General features: G+C 44.3%; 1 protein-coding gene and 1 long non-coding RNA gene across 3 annotated transcripts; one reads left to right on the top strand and one right to left on the bottom strand.

Annotated features, from left to right (window-relative positions):
• The first annotated feature begins 233 nt into the window (after positions 1-233).
• Positions 234-17,424, top strand: TSPAN33 (tetraspanin 33). 2 transcript variants are annotated; one of them, XM_072652784.1, is made up of 8 exons: positions 249-585; positions 10,333-10,390; positions 10,990-11,117; positions 12,300-12,374; positions 14,218-14,313; positions 15,078-15,206; positions 15,754-15,915; positions 16,429-17,424. In XM_072652784.1, the coding sequence occupies exons 1-8, from the start codon at positions 481-483 to the stop codon at positions 16,528-16,530; spliced, it is 855 nt and encodes a 284-aa protein (XP_072508885.1). In that variant the 5' UTR covers positions 249-480; the 3' UTR covers positions 16,531-17,424. The 2 variants fall into 2 exon arrangements, with proteins under 2 accessions (XP_072508886.1, XP_072508885.1); XM_072652785.1 differs by lacking the exon at positions 12,300-12,374 and having other exon boundaries at positions 234-585.
• Positions 13,838-15,102, bottom strand: LOC140533253 (uncharacterized). Its single transcript, XR_011976856.1, has 2 exons — positions 15,015-15,102; positions 13,838-14,655 (listed from the first exon to the last, which is right to left on the bottom strand). It is a non-coding gene; the product is annotated as an uncharacterized lncRNA (long non-coding RNA).
• Positions 17,425-18,373: the final 949 nt, after the last annotated feature.

Raw genomic sequence — 18,373 nt, 5'->3', positions numbered from 1 at the left:
CTTTCCTCCCCCTCCCCTCTTTCCACCGAAGCAGCTGAAGCTTCGGCCCTGCCCTGTTCTGGGAGGCCAGGGAAAACTACTGACCCTTTAAGAAGTTATCCCTCACAGAACAGGTGTTCCCCTCTCCTCCGGGAGAAGAGGGAATGGCTGGGTATTTAGTGACATCAGCGACAGTCCAATGAGAAGCCAGACGGCCGACTGCGGTGCCAATGGGCGGTGGCTCGGGGCGGGCCAAGTTTCTTGGGTGCGGGGAGGGAAGGAGGTGGTCCTCTGGCCGCGGACTCTCCGGGTGGCTTGGCTGCTGGCGCTGGCTGGAGGTTAGCTCCCGTGGCGCTCGCTGACATTCTCTCAGGGGGACGTTCCGCCGCTGTCCAGCTGCCTCCCGGGCGCGCGATTCCGATGTCCCTGGGCACAGTGTGAGCAGGTGGGCAGAGCGGTCACCGGGGAAATAGGCCCCCCGGGGGAGGCGGCAGCGGGGCCATGGCCCGGAGATCGGGGCCGGCGTCCGCAGTCTATGGAGAGGAGTTCTCCTTCGTCAGCCCCGTGGTGAAATACCTGCTCTTTTTCTTCAACATGCTTTTCTGGGTAAGTCTTCATCCCAAGATCGGTGCACTTGGTGTTGAGGCGATCTGAAGACGGAAAATCGGCTAGTATCTGATCCGTGGCAAGGGGAAAGCCACAAGGGATATAGCTCAGGATGCCCAGCTCCGGGAGAATGTAGTGTGATGAGGGGCACTGTGTTCCTTTTCTCTGGAGATAGGCACTTGGGATGCATTAATCCCAGGCAGAAATGCTGGGGCGGTATTGTATTGGAGAGGGGATGGGAGGGGGACAAAACTGGTGTTTGATCTAGGCAGCATTGTGGTGGAACCTTTGATCCCCTAGGAACCCACCCTGTTGGGGTTTGTGTCCGCCTAAAGAGCCGAGTCTGGCATGAGTGAACCATCTGTGTAACTCAGGTCTGAGAAGGGGGTCGCTAATCAGTTCTGAGGTTAGAACAGGGGACTTCCCGGCTTGCGATCTGGGAGAGATCGTACTTCGGGGAAAAGGAGGAAAAAGAAAGGGCATTCCCTTAGAAGGGGGATTCTCTGCGGTGGGTCGCAGAAAGCTTCCGCTTTTGAGCTGCCTAACCTCAGCTGTGGCCTAGAACAGGAATAGCCTCAGGATAAGAATGCGTTTCACCTGACTGACTGCCTCACCTGTTGCCTTCTCTTTCCCAGAACCAGGTTATACTATCTCTGGCTCTTAGCAATTTTAGGCTTATTTAAAGGAGGCCTATGCCTTTGGGACATGCAGCTAGAGGTCCAGACAAAATCCCAACTGGCTGGTTGGAGTTAGAAAGACTAAGCACTGTCTGGAATCTGGAACGGTATAGAGAGCTGCACAAGAGCAGAGCTTGGTAGGAAAGGCAGAAATACCCTGTCTAGGTTTTCCATTCAACATTGAGAGGGAAGATCTAGTATCTCAGCTCCCCAAATGCCTGATGGATCTCTTGGAAAGAAGCCATGTCCTGGGATGTCCCAAAGAAAGTACCTGGAGTAACTCTTCCCTGCTTTGGCCATTCCAGTGACTCTCCCATGTCTCCAAAACTACCTCTCTGGGTGCTTTTCCCTTTGTCTAAGTCCAGCTCTGCCTAGGTCCTAGAACTCAGACCTGGAATACAGAGGATGAGTGAACCTAAATTGTTTCTAGAAAAAAAAATACAGACCAGAGCTCTAAGCCAATCATAGAAAGGCTTCAAAGGGGTCTAAGTATGGAATACATACATATAGGGAAAATAAATGTTAAGTGTTGGGACTTGTCATCAGAGTTGAATTGGCCCATGGAGAAAATCCCATTGATGCAGAGGGATGAAGTTCAGCCAATTCACAGAAAGAAATTCAGGGCTTAGAGTCACATAATAAGTAACACCATTTTAGACCTTTGACAAACCTTAGTGATAAGCTAGTGAACCACCCCAGCTTGTGTCACAGATAAGAATGCTGAGGTCCACAGAAGGCTTTGCCCGATGTCACACTGATGGCACTAGTTGCTGGGGCAGAGACAAAGCTGGGAACCCAAGTGTCCAAGTCTCTCTTCAGTGCCTTTTTCTACTGGTTGGGGTGTCACCAGTTAAAGACCATTCAAAGGTTTATAGTTGTGAGCCTCTAGTTAGAAGCTGGAAGAGAGGGGAAGAGGAGAGGTATTGAGGAGTAGCAGGAAATTCCTTTTCACCACACTTTGGGGCTGAAGAGAATTCTTGACCTCAGTCTTTTCAAGGAGGTGACAAATGCTATTGAAACCTCCCTCTCTGGTGCCCACACCGTGCCCGTTTCAGATGGCTATTTTGATGGGGGCAGTAGGTCCAGGATTGTGATCACAATGACCCCATTCCCCCCAACCACGTTTTAACTTAAAGTACTCTCCTTTGCCCTGTGCTCCACGTGACTGTTCAGCAGCCCTTTAGCCACAGTGGCTCTCTCCCAGTGGACACAGCTCAGTGACTCTATTCTGTTTCACTTTTAGTTCAGGAAACTTGTCTCTGTACTTTCCCCCTTCTCCCTCTAAGCTGGGTCTGAGAGGCTCATAACTAGGGAGAGAGCTTAGCTCCTAAGACCCTCAGAAAATAATCTGTTCAATAGCAGAAGGTACTTGGAGCAGCCAAATTGGGGGAATTTGAGTCAGACTAATGAGTGTTCTTCCTTAAATCTACCTTAGCCTAAGGAGAAGTCACAAGTTCTAGGTCTTCAGTTATCTAAGGTCTTCAGTTATCTAACCAACTTGCAGTGTGACCCTGAGTCAAGGTATCTCCCTCTACGTGCTTCATTTTCCCCTCTTTTAAAGAGAAAAGAACTCTTGTCTAACAGCTATTTAACAGTAAATGATTCAACTCTAGCACTAGCCCTTAGTCTCTGTTTGTAGAAATGAATCTATGACCTCTTCTGTGGAGTGATAACCTTTCTAAAGGGTATGTTTTAAAAAAAAAAGGCTATGTAATAAATGATTCTCCTATCTCCCAGTCCCTGAATCAGTCTTGACTATTTCATTCAGCTAGGGCCCTTGATGGAGATATAGAAGGAGAATGATGATTTTCCCATTCACTCTTCATAGAGTGGTTATTGCTATTTTCCTTCACAACGTTCAGTCATTCTACCAGCATGGTTCACTGGAAACAGTGCTAGATTTGGCACCAAAGAACCTAGATTCAAATATCACTTATTAGCTGTGTGACCTTGGACAAGTCATTTAACCTCTTGGGACCTCCATCTTCATCTATAAAACAAGGACCTTAGAGATGACCTTCAAGGTGGTCCCTTCCAGCTCTGTGTTTAATTAGGACCCCTCTCTCCCCTATGCCTGAAGTATCCAAAGGCTAGTAGTGCTGGGCCAGTTTCTTTTACAACCAGAGTATGCTCTGACCTGTAAGGGGACATGAGGAATATTCGGGTGCTGTTTTGTCTGTGCCCGGAACATACTGGCAAGGCAGCTAGGATCTACCAGTGCTTCTGTAAAAGCTCCATCCCTAGGAGTTACCTAGAGTCTGACCCCAGCTCTCAGAAAGTGGCATCTGGAGCAAGAGTGCCCCATATAATTCCTTTTGCTTAGAAATGCCTTTGGAGACTGTCTCCATGCCTTTTCTCTGTCCCCCCTTTGTGGAATGTGGTCTTTCCTCATCTTTGCCTCTTAGAATCCCTAGCTTCCTACAATAATAATTTCAAATGCCTCTTTCTGCCATGAAGCCTTTCCTAATCCTCACAGCTGCTTAGTGTCTTTCTCCTCAAAAATGACTAAATAGTTATTTTGTAGATACCTGCTATCTTCCCTGGTAGTCTTAAGGCTACTCCTTAGGGCCAAGGACATTAAGTAGCTAGGTAGATACATAATAGATGCTTAATACATGCCTCTTGATTGAGACTACCCTCCTATATTTTTATGGCCAGGCTGTTCACTTTTTAGAGGTGGTATCTCCTTAGGGTCCCTAGACCTGAATGTGCCCTCCTAGGGTCCTGGAAATTATATATAAGGTTCCTAGCTCAGAAGTATAATATAATATATTATAATATACATAATAATATATTATATGATGATATATTATAGATAATAATATAATATAATATTCCATGTACTTTCTGCATTGGTGAAATGCGAAGGTTGGAGGTGGAGTAGGGAGATAAAAAAGGAAAGAGGATATGTATTTATCAGCCAGATGCAGAGGCTGAAGGGTTGAGGTGGCACACCCAATTTTAATAGAGGGGCTTGACCATGCCCTGATACTTGCTGGCTCCATCTGCCACTCAGAGATACCAATTGGGGTAGGTTCTAAATCTAGGGAGATCCACAGAAGTTCATACCTTCAGTCCTAATAGCACAGGACAAGTCCTAACTGCCACAAGACAAGAGAAATCATACAAAGGATATTGGATTGAGAGCTGCCAGGATTTTACACCATCTAGTCCAGGGATTCTAAACCTTTTTGCATGTGTCTATCATAGTCACCTTTGGTAAAACCTGTGGCCCTCATCTCAGAACAATGGTTTTAAATGACTAAAGTAAAATACATAACATTATAAAGGGAACCAATTTTAATGAAATGCAGTTTTCATATACTTAAAAAAAAGTTCATAGATCCAAGTTAACCCCTGCTCCAATGCAACTCTACATCATTTTATGGATAAGGAAACTAGGTCCCTTGACCAGTGTCATATAAGTAGCAAAGCTAGTATTCTAAGCTAGCTCTTCTGATTGAAAATCTAATGCTTTGCATCTATTCAACCATTCTTGCTGTAGGGTCCCTCTTCTTGCTCACTAAGACTAGGCATGTTTCAAAACAGAGCAAATCTCAAACTAAGCAACAGTGCAGCAACTTCAGAGCTATGAACCCAAATTTTAGATTTACTGTGTGACACTAAGTACCTCCTTCCTTTTATAACTCTGGGAACCCAAACCAGCCAGATTGTGAAGAATGAAGCTAAAAGATCATGGGACATAGTCACAGGAGTCTAGAAATCATTTCATCTAATCCCTTGCTTTTAGATGAAACTGAGGCCCAGAGAGGTCATTGGACATGCGTAGGGAAATGAAATAAATAAATGAACCAGGATTAACACCCAGGATCTCTGACTGCAAATTCAGAGTTTTTATCACTACAAAAGAATGCTGCACCAAAAAAAGGCCAGCAAGTCCACTTCTCAAGGTGACTAGTGTTGGGCTATGAATAACACCTATAACTGGTTCATTCTGTTAGGGAGGCATCATTCAAAGAACCACTAAAGAAACATAGTCCCAAGATAATCAATAGGACAAAATAGAAGTAGATAAGGAAGAGAAATTACTAACCTCAAAATGTGGGTACACAAAGACTATATCATCCTTAGAAGTAAATGTCACTGTAGTCTAAGGCTCATGAAGAAAAGGAATTAGTCACAGAGCCAGGGATCTGAATTATGCCCAGAAGTTCTGGGGTCTCTAACAAGGATATTTTATCAAACTTCTTACCTCCTCCAATGCTTCGCATATAGTAGGTACTTAATAATGTTGGTGGGATGTTAAACATACCTCCATGCGTCTGAGGTCTCTTTTATTTGTATACTTCTTCCATGATTAAGCACCTCTTGTGGATGGTGGGCACTGGGAAAGGTACAAAGTTTAGAAAAGATACCATTTCTACCCCTACCAAGCTTTTCCTGAAGGCCTTTTATGCGATTGGTACCTAGTAGTTTCTCCTATTCTTTCTTTACACTGATCTTTCCCTTATCACAGGGTGGGATTCTTAAAAAGGACTTGGACTCAAATTCTACCTTCTCCAACCTCCTGCTTTAAACTGTAGGAGGGAGTCAAGCACTCCAGCTTCTTCCAGGACACCTTCAGACCCACACAATATGATGTCCTCTTCCCTGATTCAGGGAGTTACCAGGGGTTGCCCTGGGCTCCAGACATGCTGGCTCTTTGCCACTTTGTCTCTGAAGGCCACAGGCACCAAGCCAGCTCTGGGTTTTTCCTTACTTCCCTCTCTAGGGGGATGGATGAGCATGTGGGTCTGCTGACAAATGTTTAACAACTGGATGACTGGAGGAAAATATGTACTCAGGACACACTTTTAAGATTACACTGCATAGTTAAGATCTTCTCTATCACATAAGCCCAGACAATCAACAAAACAATATACGAAACCCTGATTGATAGTGTTGCTGATTGACAAGGTATAAACATTTATGATGAAATATAACCACCAGCTCCAGCACACTATAGGTTGAGCCTTTTCCCAGGGTCAGAACCTTCAGTGTATTTTCCAAGTAGACACTAGGCAGAGCCTATGGATTTCCTCCTCCTTCTCATGCTGTACCTGGAGGAAAGGGTTGCATAAACCAATGATTTTTTTAATGTCACCAGCAGCTATTGTTGAAACACCGGGAAAGTTATAGTGGGAACTTCCCTTGGGAGAAGTAAAGGAGAAGCAGGAGATGGCTAGAGCAGCACGTCACAGTAGAAAAAATGTTGAGTTTGGAGCCAACAGACCTGGGTCCAGATGCTGGCTTTGTCATTACTTGTATCACTTTAAATGAATCCTTTCAGGAACTATACGGTACAGTCAATAGAGCCCTGGGCCTGGAGTCAAGAGGACCTAAGTTCAAATCTAGCCTCAGACACTTAACTAGCTGTGTGACCCTGGGCAAGTCACTTAACCCTGATTGCTTCCAAAATAAATAAATAAATAAATCTTTTAACCTCTCTGGACCTCAGTTTCTTCTAAAATGAGGAAGTTGAACTACATGGCCTTTACGGTCCTTTCCTGTTCTAAATCTAGGATCCCACGTCCAGAGAGTCTTCCCTATTTAGGAAAGAATCAGATCTTCAGCCACTGTTACTCTCTCCGATTCCAGACCACATCACTGTTCTTAGCTACCTTAACCTGTTCCAAGTTCTTCTCCTTGGACTGCTCTTCTGGAGTCTGTTTCTTGAGGCATTTGGGGTTAAATGACTTGCCCAAGGTGTCACAGCTAGTAAGGGTCTGAGGTCAGATTTTAACTCAGGTCCTCCTGAGTCTGGGACCAGTGCTTTATCTACTCCAACACCTATCTGTCCCAGAGTTTCTGAGGAGGTTTCTCTTTTGATTAAAAAAAAAGCACACCCACTGGGAAGCAGACCCAGAGAAAGAATTCCACATCCCCAGGATCCCCACAATGAAGCTAGCAGTGTTTTTGTTCCAATCTAGTACCCCACAGAGTGTCCCTGATTAGCTCCTTCCTCTTAAAGCCTACAATTCTTCAGTGAGGCTTGACAGGTGAATGAATCTCACTTGAGGAAAACATGAAAAAAAAATTCAAAATTACAGACTCAGTAAGCCATGGACTTGTTCTTGGCCTTTCTGGTCCTTAAAAGGATTTTTTGGTTCACTCAAGGACACATGGACTTTTAGGGCTGAAAAACACCCTAACGATCATCTGGAACAAACTTTCATTTTTCAGAGAAAGGAGGTGAAGCTATGAAAGATAAAGTGATTATCTCCAGGTCAGAGAGCCGGTTCATGACAGAACGGGAACTTCAACCCAAGTCTCCTGTCCTGACCTTAGAGTTCTTTCCATTTAAATACATTGCTCTGAGAATTCTAGAGGAATATTAGTGTCCAACTGACTCAGGAAGATGGATAAATGATGACAATACAGCAGGAGCAGAGAAGACAGTCAGTTCATCATAGCTTACCTAGAACCTCTGAAATGATCCAAGTTAGAACAATTTTAATTTTCATAGAATTTCTAGCAAGCATGTCTTTTTTTCTTTGCTTAGTTATGTTTATAAGATAATAATTTGTACTTACGTAGCCTTTTTTACAGTCAAACAGCAGTTTAGATGCTTTGAAAGACTTAAGAATACTGACCAACCATGGTTCCAGAGAACCAATGACAAAAGTGTGCTACCTACCTCCTGTTGGAGACAGGTTGGATTCAGGGTACAAGCATAAGACATATTTTTTGGAATGTGACCAATGCAGAAATTTGCTTTGACTATTTACAAGGATTTTGTTTTTCTTTTAGTTTTCCCTAATGGGAAGTGGGAAATAGATGGAGAGAAAATAATTTTTTGTTAATTAAAAAAATACATTTTAAAAAGCAGTTTCTAAACATTTTTTAAAAATTCTTACAACAACCCTGTCAGGTAAGTAATTCAAATATTTCCCCCATTTTACAGATGAGGAAACTGGGACTTAGCAAAGATGAATCACTTGTCTAAGTCACAGAGTTAGTAAACGGCAGAGCTTGAACTAAAACTCACATCCTCTAACTCAGTCCAGCGCAATTTTCACCCTCCCACACTGCCTCCTGAGGATTTGTTTCCTGGAAGATTTCCTGATAACTAGATGCAGGAGGTAGAATCCTCAGCAGATGCTGTTGATGTTTTTTTCTTTTTCTTTTTTTTAATTGAATTATTTTATTTGTTTTCAGTGTTTGACAATCACTCCTATACATCTTATATTTTTTTCCACTCCCTTCCCTTTATTCCCCCTCCTTCCCCACTCCCTCCTTGAGACAGCATACAATCTTATATCGGTTCTACATACATTCCTATGTCGCATAGAAGAATTAAAATGAATGGGAGAAACCATAAAATAAAACAAAACATAATATAAAAGAAAATGGTCTGTTTCTATCTGCAATCCAATGTTTTCTGTCTTTAGCCTGAAAAGAAAAGATCTGTCAGAATATTCTAGTGGGACAAGTGGACTGAAAAGACCGGTTTGGAGGAAGAGGGATAAATGGCTCTGGGAAGGAGGCCTAGAGGTGACGTTATGGACCTGATGTAAAAGAAAAAAATTGGTATTTGCTTGCTTTTGCTGCTGGAGACCCTGAATGTGTTTCTGAATAAGAGGAAGACACCTTCCTGTCATTCCCCTGGGTCTTCCTCTTCCTCCATATAATTATAGGCTTATAAATGGAATTACAGTGAATTACATTGGGATAATAGACATCTCTAATTCTGTACTTGCTATTTTTAGCTTTGCTGTGTCGGGACTACTTAGCAAAAAGTTATGGATCTCTATTAGAATTAGACATGTTAAAACAAAAAAAGCCCCAAGGAGAATAAGAACAGAGGCTCTAGAAATAAAGAGATCATTTATCAAAAAAGTGTTGTCTGAAGGCAGAGCCAAACATTAAGGAAAGAAAAATGGGAATGGGTCCCTGAAAGAGATGATGGGGTGGGAAAGAGTCCTTGAAAGTGATGGGGGGCAGAGAAGGGTCCCCAGAAGAGGTAACAGGGAAGGGGGACAGAAAAGGATCCTCAGAAAGGGTAACAGTGAGAGTAGAGAGGAGTGGGAAAGGGTCCATGTCACATCCTTTGGTGGTATCATTGTTTTAAGGTACCCATAAAGAGGCCACTTAGAAAAGTGACTGTGCCTTGTGGTCCAGTCTGATCCTATTCCTGGAGCCAACTTCCACTCTCCAAACTCTTTCTCCCTCCCCCAGTCAAATCTACCATCCCCAAGGCTGTCTTCCTCCAGCCACAGTTGAGGGAGGGGCTCAGCCAGTAGCAACCACCCCAGAGCTCCTTGACCCCTTCCCCATTGAGTTGCTTGAATCCCTGCTGCTGAGAACTCCCTTCAGTCAGAGTGGTGCCCCAGCCATCACCATGGTGATGGCATGCTGCTGCTTAGCACCAGCCTGAGAACTGGGCAGATTGAAAGGGGAGGGGAGGTGTTCAATAGGACTGTCCTTACTTGAATTAGTGGAGGGTAGGAAAGGCTCTCACTGGAGCTCCTGTTAGGCTCTGTTGAGTTAATTCCCCCTGGAGGCAGCCAGGAATTGAAGGTGGGCAAATTTTGCCCACTCTGTAGCCCAAGTTTTTATATATAAACGTACTATCTCTGGTTCAACTAGCTATTCTTCCACTCTCCCCTGGGGACCTCCATTCCTCCTTTTGGCCTATTGAGACTACAGATCTGTTCAAATCTGAAGATATTCTACCTCTAAGACTGTCCAGCTCTCCTTGCTAATATAATAATGATAATCAATGTTGATTTAAAGTTTATAAAGCACTTTACATGTTATCTCATTTTGATCCTCACAGCAATTCTGTGAAATAGGTGGTACAAGAGAATATTATCCCTATTTTAAAAGATGAAACTAAAGCTCAGTCAAATCAGTTAAGTGACTTTGCCCAAACAAGCAATGTTCAGGGCAGGATTCTAATTCAGGTCTTGATTGTCACTAATTCTAGATTCTTTCTACGAGATTATAATTTTAGTTTCAAGGATCTGAAAGTTCACCTCATTGTCCTGTTCCCAACATGCCCCAAAGCTATTTTAGAGTTCTTGGATGCACAGTCTAAGAGTCAGATGTCCTTTCTTTCTCTCTCTAGGTAATCTCCATGGTACTGGTTGCTATAGGAGTCTATGCACGGCTAATGAAGCATGCAGGTGAGGTCAAAGCCTCTTCCCTCCCCACATAGGATCCTGACCTTGCTTGTCCCCTTTCCAGCTAGTCCCCATATCTCTTTTTCTACTCATCTCTTTGCCCTAACCCCTCAATTAGTAGGTTGAAAAGGCTTATAAGGGACATCTGTCTGGCCAGCAATTAAACAGAGCTCCTCTGGGTAGAATGCAGTGTAGAATTGCCAACTCTCTTGGACTCTTTCAAGATGCACCCAACTCCATAGGACTAAGGTAGTCGGAATTAGGGAGCAAAATAGGTGGCAGAAATATTTTTAATAGTGAAGTAACAAGACCTCACTATCCTAATGGAGACATACCTCCTGGCAATAAACCCGGGGACTGAAATATGCAGAGTTCAAAAGCCTAATGGCATTCTACTTTTCTGCCAGGAAATCATCCCCCAGTTACAAAGGTCCACCTCCAGATCATGGCTAGGACAGCAGCTCACTGCCACCCCCTTGTGGTGGTCAAAATATGGACTTTTATAAGCAAGTACAAAAACTGTGACTATAGGGCTTGGCAAGGGTGGTGAATTTCAGGGCAAACAGGAATTGTGAGGCAGGTAATATTATGTGTCTCCTCAGAGGCAGCTATGGCCTGCCTGGCAGTGGACCCAGCCATCCTGCTAATCATAGTGGGTATCCTCATGTTTCTGCTCACCTTCTGTGGCTGCATCGGATCCCTTCGGGAAAACATCTGCCTCCTGCAAACGGCAAGTAGTCCTTGGGGAACAGCATGCCTCTCTTCCCTTATAATTCTCCTCCCACATACCGTTAAGGACTAGGACTCCTAGATTGTTTCTGATATCTCTGTTGACTTCTTGGGTCCTGCTACCATATCCCCAGTTTTAAACTTAGGTGGAGACCCCTCCCTCCTCATCCCCAAAGCTTACAATAATTATCTATGTCCCATTCCCCTCAAATATGCTAGGCATTATTACATCTGCATTTAGAAAGGCAGGGCTCAGTGGTGGGCATAGTGATCTTAGAGAAATACTTGGAGGGAACAATACATATATATTTAGAAGAGTACAAAAATCTTCTAAAATCAGAAGAAATAAAACAGTAGGGGCATAGGGAGGAATCTTTAGAGGGGAGGAGAGGGGAGGGAATAGGTAAAAGGGGGTATAGAAGGGTATTTAGATTTATGGGAATGAGAGGATAGGGGAGGGATCCTTGGAGGAGGGTAGGTAAGTAATAGGAGGGCAAGGTAGCAGGTAGGAGTAAAGTAGAGGAGGCAGGAGGGCTGGAAAACGAGATATGCACAAACATAGAAACAAAGATCAGGAGTAGAAGTTTGGGAATGTATATATCTATATACGTATGTATATGTGTATGTATATATCTATAGCTATAGAGAAACATGTCCAAATTTAATTGTAACTTTGGGAGGGAGGGGAAAAAAGAACAAAGTAACAAATTGCACAGCAACAAACAAAAGAAAACTTATAAGGAAGCAAAGAAAAGATGGACAGTTCTCAATACAACATATGTTATTTATCATACAGGTTTCCTTGAAATGAAAAATCATTGTTACCTGTTTGGAATCCTTTCATGTTATACTATGCACATGACATGCTTTTTTCTCTTACTTTGTATTTAAGTTCCAATATTTACATTTGTGGTATGTTTTTGTTTCTCTTCTCTATTCTGTATTTGTGTTCTGATGTTTGAATCAGATTTAAAAAAGAATAAAAAAAGAACAGTGATGCATGGCAGTCCCATCGCTCCCTGCACTTAAATCCAATTCATTCAAAAGCCAAGATATCACCCTTGGGATGTCCTTCTTTTTCTTCAAAAAGAAAGGACAAACAACAGCAATAGTCTACAAGAGAATGGCACCCAAACTCAGTGACATCTCTCTCTCTCTCTCTCTCCTATCTCTGTTTTTCCAGTTTTCTCTCTGCCTCACCATTGTGTTCCTGCTCCAACTGGCTGCCGGGGTCCTGGGCTTTGTTTTTTCAGACCAGGTAGGGTGGTGGAGTAAATGGGAGACTTTTATGTTAGAGAAAAAGAGACAGGAAGACAATGGTCCTTCCCATTATAAGCTTCTTTGGCCTCAGTTCTCCATCTTCTAAGCAAAATTAGCCTTTAGAAATTCTCATTCAGGCCAAGTGACCAATCACCAGAACTACTATATTTAAAAGTGGTTGGAATAAGTTTTATTTCTCTTTATTTCCCAATTTGGGGAATCCAAATTCTAGGGTTGAGATCCCAGAATTTAAGAGGATGCATCCAAACTGAAACTAGTCAGCAAGTTTTCACTGCCAACAGCTTAACAAAATGCAGAAATTAAGTTGTTAGTAATTCAGGATTTTCTACATCTTTGTTGACAAAATGGGAAAAATGAAACAGCAGACCAGCCTGCACTGTGGCTAGAAGAACTGTCATTTCTTTTACTCCCCCCTGGGGTCAGTGTTTTTGTTCAATGCCTCCTGAAAAATCTCCAGTTTCTCGGACTGACCTTGAGAGTTAACAAGTATTTTTGGAGTGTGTGCACACAACAGAACCTCAAAAGTGAACCCAGGCTTGCTTCAGAAACAGTCAGCATTGTTCTCCCTCCAGCTCCAAATGCTACTCTTTCCTTGTCCTATGATGAGCTTAATGGCTGGACTACAGGCCATTCCAAAGGACCCCCACAAAAAGGAGATGTCCTACATGACAGTAAAGGCCAACCCTGACATCTCCTTCTATTTGTGGCACCTGGATAGCCCTAGGGTGGGAGTTGGAAATTGGCTCCCAAGGTTAGAACTGGTCTCTATTTTCTGATCGCTTAGATCTATTTTGATCTCTTGGATGAGGAAGGCTGGTCAGTCAATTTAATTGCTTCTCTAAAACCTATGAACCTACATGGGTTGGTGGAAAGGAAATGATGAAGACTGCCAATGGAGAGAAGAGAAAAGGGCTGAGATCAGGCATTGGGCAGAAACTCCTGTCCATTTTAAAAGTTAGGGGAAATGATAAAGCAGCAAAGGTGACAGAGAAGGTGGCTTTTAAGAAATCTCTGTCCTCAAGGAGTTTACAGTCTATTAGGGGGAAAACTATGTTACACAAATAACTCTAATACAAAATAGGATTACGTGAAGTTCATCCTCCTCCTTTGATGCCTTTTTGCTACATGGAAGTGACTCTGGGTTAAACAAAACAAAACTGTAGGAGGTTTTACAAAGCTGGGAATGCCTCAAATGCTGGCCTGGAGATGGAATGTATGTCTATCATCTGAGGACCAACTGCGTTAAATTTGATTAGTTATTACCTGCTTGGCTGTAGGGTAATGAATTTTTCAGCCACAACTACACTCAAAGACCATCTTACCAATTTATAGAGAAGTCATGATGTGCATAGGTGGACCCACATCAATGAAATCACATTTCTTTGAGATAAAATAATAATAATAAATATTTACATAGCATTTTAAAGTCTACAAAGCATATTAGAGGCATCAGCATTTATTAAGCACCTACTGTGTGCCAGATGCTGTGCTAAGCACTGTAGTAGACATGTACTATTACAGATGGTATTAACCCCATTTTATTGATGAGGAACCAAACTCAGAGAAATTGTGACTTACTCATGGTCACATGGTCACTGTCAGCAGTGACCCCAAGTCTGTTTGCTTTTAAGTCCAGCATTCTAATCACTACATCTTGCCATTTCTTGTATTAATATATAAATACAAAAAGTTCAGAAGAAAAGTTAAAAAAAAAAACAACAACTCTGTAAGATTACAAAGTGCACTCTGCCCTCTGGAATGGCAGAAGCAAGGGGAGTGAGTGTCCTACTATACCACATCTCTCCCCTTATATCTGACAGGCTCGTGGAAAAGTGAGTGAAATCATCAATAATGCCATCGTACATTACCGAGATGACTTGGACCTACAGAACCTCATTGACTTTGGCCAGAAGGAGGTATGGACTAGATGGTGGGCTTAGTCATCTGGGAACTATAAGCAAGAGCTCAACTGCCTTCAAGAGATACTTGGTTTTCTGGTTCCATCGATATTTTTGCTCCCCATTTATTATGCACAGTGTCCATCCGAGTGCCATACAAACATAGGAGCTCTTTGGTGACAATGATGCCGAATCCTAGTCCAAACTTGACATTTGGCATTGGGGAATTTTATTTGTTTCTGTTCCATATTCTTGGCTTCCACAACCAATTTTCTGAGGTTTTCTTGAATGGATCTTCTCTTTCTTCTCCCATATTCTAGAGCTGTTCCCTCTCTCATTCTTTGGATTCCAAGGGAAAATCTGCAGCATCAGATTTTATTTCTTTAGCAAACTTTTTTTTTTTTAATATTTACTGTCTGCAAGACACTGTACTAGTTACTGTGGCTTCTACAAAGATGAATAAGACAGCCTTTGCCCTCAAGGAGCTTAGAATGTAATAGATATGACAAGTGTACAAATAACTCATGCAAGGTAGAATGTGACCAATACTATCGGTGAGGTACAAAGTATTATAGGAATGAAGGGAAGTGGAGGTTACTTCCAATTGGGTTGACCAGCAAATGCTTTAGCCTACAGGAATCAGAACCCTGATTTCCTGAAATCAATAAAAACCTAACATGGACTTGTGGTGGAAGGGGTGGAAGATTCTGAGTTCTTACCATGGCTCTCCTCTATGTCCAAAGTGGGTAATCCTTAACCTGCATAGCTGGGCTTCTTTGCAGTTCCACTGCTGTGGTGGCATCTCCTACAAGGACTGGTCCCAGAACATGTACTTCAACTGCACAGAAGACAACCCCAGCCGAGAGCGATGTTCTGTACCTTTCTCCTGCTGCCTGCACAAATCCAGTCAGGTGAGTTGCCTTCCCTATTGTTTCCTCTTACTTAGCCTCTGATGACTGCCAAGGGCAGCTGTTGGGTTGCAAATCCTAAAAGATCCACAGGAAGTGGTTTAGGGGTAGTCAGATTCCTACCTCCTCCCAAAACTAGACTTCCTCCCACCCAGGACAGCCACTAGGTGAAACTTTCAAATGTGATTCCTATTGACCCATCCTTTTCTGCAGGCCAAGGGTCTCTTCTGGGGGGATAGGGGAGGGAAGGAGAAAAGAGGGAGAGAGGAAGGACCTAGATGTTCAGAGAATGAAAGGAGCTGGATTTGGATTGAGAAGCTTCCCTACCTAGTACTTTCCAAACGTACCCCCTGAACCATTGTGGGGTATTTAAAAGATGGGCAACTTATCGAATATGAAGTGGGAAATGAGTGGGAATTCCATTTGGTTTCTCATCTCCCTCCCACTCTTTTCCCACCTTCCCCATTTCTCTTTTCTCTCTCCTTCTCTTGCTGTTTTCTTCTTTCCTTCTTCTCTTCCTTCCTTCCTCCTTTTGTCCTTCTACCTCCAGACAGTAATCAATACCATGTGTGGCCGAGGTATGCAAGCTCTTGACTACCTGGAGGCTGGTAAAGTCATCTACACTAATGGCTGCATTGACAAGCTAGTCAACTGGATCCACAGCAACCTCTTCCTCATTGGGGGTGTGGCACTGGGCCTAGCCATCCCTCAGGTAACTCATCAGGCAGAGTTTGTGAATTGAGTTGGGATAAAAGAAGCCCGAATTTCTCTACCATAGCGGTCCATAGGGGACCAGCACTAGGGCCCAGGTATTGAGAGAGCTAGGAAAAGATTTTATGAGAGACTGGGGCACTCAGGCAAGGAAGGGTGGTGGCAGGCAGAGAATAAGTGTTTATTTAGTACCTATGTGCCAAGTACTGCACTATGCTCTTTTTACAAATATTATCTCATTTGATCCTTACCCTGACAGTAGTTGCCATTATTATCACCATTTACTGTTGAGGAAACTGAGGCAAAAAGAAATTAAATTACTTGCCCAGTGTCACATGGGCTAGTAAATTTCTGAGGCCACATTTGAGCTCAGATTTTCCTGACTCCAAGTCCTTTATCTTAACTGCTAGGTGCCCCTGGCAGGGCAGGTATCCTGGAACTCAGTGGTAGAAATGGGGAGCAAGGGACAGGAGAAGGAGTATTATTAAAAACCAAGTTCCTTTGCCTCTCTCAGCTGGTGGGCATCCTGCTATCTCAGGTCCTTATCAATCAGATCAAAGATCAGGTCAAGTTACAACTCTACAATTGGCAGCACCGGGCTGACCTGTGGTACTGAACACCCCCACCAAGATGAAAGGTGGGCATCATCTACTGACAGCACTGGGCACAACGCTGGGCAAAGAACAGAGATTTGGATTCCCAAATGTCACTGGATGCCCAGTGACAAAGAGCAAGCTCCAGACAGGCAGACAAAGGCAAGACGTGCAGATGGCCTTCATCCCAGAAGGATGGTCCTCCCTCACCCTGGGCTGTGCCACAGTTTTCTGAGAGAGGTTTTTTGGTTTGGTTTTGTTTTTATTTGTTGGGTCTGTTTGGGGTTTTTGAAACTTACATTCAAACATAAATGTTTTAGGGGATGCCAGTTGCACAGTGTTGCAGTGGGACCAGCTTCCTTCTCATGCAGGCATCACAGTAACCAGCCCAGCCTTTTCTGTCCCTGGACACTCAAATTAGTGCCAACTAGATTTAGGCACTGGAGGGAATAGTACACCAGTAGCCCCTGCCCTGGGTCCAGCTGGCATAGTACCAGCCCCAGAAGCTTGACTGAGGTAGGGGGAGGGTAGTCATCGTAAGAGTCAAATAGGGACAGTTGTGTATGTGTTGGGTAGGACTATGGAAAGGGCTACATCTGCCAACTCCCTATTCCGTGTTACCCCTTAGACAATCAGAGCCAAATCCATCCTGACCCCTTCTTCATTTCCATGGAAATATGGTAACAAGGGGGCAGGGAAAGCTGAGGTAGCCAAATTCATCTTTAAAAAAAAAAAAAGCTTGGAATTATGGTATCTTCTTTGGCTTGTGCCTGGGGCCCTCCACAGCGGCCAAGAAGGTGACACAGACACACACACCCTTTTGCTCTCTTTCCCTTGCCTGCTACTTTCCCTCATGAACAGGCATTTTCTGGGCACATGGAGATATTAAAGACAATAAACTCCTAACCTTCCCCATCTCCCAGCACTAAGACTGGCATTGTGTGTGACCCAGAACGCTAATCTTTCTACAAGGTATCCTGCGGCATTAGAAAAGGAGATGCCGTAAAAAGTATTAAGTGTGCTGAACTCAGCTCCATGACCGGGCAGTCCTGGAAGCTAGGAGGAGAGAGGGTGAGGGCCGGGCCAGGGCCTTCTGAGTGGTAACCCTTCTGTGGGGCCAGGTGTAGAGGGAGGGAGCGCAGGAAGCAAAATAGCTCTCTAATGGCCTCGGTGGAAGTGATCGACCCCTCTGTATCCCCCACCATTCCAACTGGGTATCCCAATTCTCAGTAATTCCCAATCTAGTGAGATGCCCTGGGGTTTCCTAATTATCTCAGGGGGTGTCATAAACGTCTGCAAACAACACTAAAGTCAAATCACTTTAATTAGGAAAACATGTCATTCAACAGTTGGGTGGGGTAGGGACAGGTGTCAGGAAATCCAGTTGCGTGGCTCCCCGGTCTAGTCTCACGTCGCAGGGTGGGGGCTGCGGGGAAGGATCCCTCCCTTCCCGGGTGCGGGCCAGGTCTTGCTCTCTCTAGCCTACCTTTCCCCGGAGGGTTTGCGTGCGGGGCCTCACGGTCCAGCTCCTTCAGGCTTCGTGGCCTCCGGCGCACCTTGCGCCGGGCTAGTTGGAGAAGGAGCAGCCCTGTCTCCGCGGCCCTAGCCTGGGGTTTGCGCAGGCCTCCAGCGGGGAGGGGGCTGGGGGTAGCAGGGTTGCCAGTCTCAGACTGGAAGGAGACGGCTCCCAGTGTCTTGGGCCTCCGCGCCTGTGCGTGGGCGGGGAGCCTGGGAGGGGCGGGGCCCCTTCTCGGGAGGATACTTAGCCGGGCCAAGCCCAGCTGGGGCTCGGTGGGTGGTCCCACCCTGCGCATCTTCTCGCCCCTCCCCCAGTTTCTCTGAGAAGTTTGTCCTGACCCGGCCTCC

Source organism: Notamacropus eugenii, chromosome 3 (assembly GCF_028372415.1).
Source record: "Notamacropus eugenii isolate mMacEug1 chromosome 3, mMacEug1.pri_v2, whole genome shotgun sequence".
Classification (NCBI taxonomy): domain Eukaryota; kingdom Metazoa; phylum Chordata; class Mammalia; order Diprotodontia; family Macropodidae; genus Notamacropus; species Notamacropus eugenii.
The sequence above is the reverse complement of the archived record's forward strand: the minus strand, read 5'-3'. Positions and strand labels throughout refer to the sequence as shown.

Excerpts from the sequence above, each read along its gene's own strand:
- TSPAN33 (XM_072652784.1), top strand. The coding sequence starts at position 481 with ATGGCCCGGAGATCGGGGCCGGCGTCCGCAGTCTATGGAGAGGAGTTC. Across the intron at positions 586-10,332 it reads TCTTCAACATGCTTTTCTGG|GTAATCTCCATGGTACTGGT; the intron begins GTAAGTCTTCAT and ends TTCTCTCTCTAG. Across the intron at positions 12,375-14,217 it reads GCTTTGTTTTTTCAGACCAG|GCTCGTGGAAAAGTGAGTGA; the intron begins GTAGGGTGGTGG and ends TATATCTGACAG.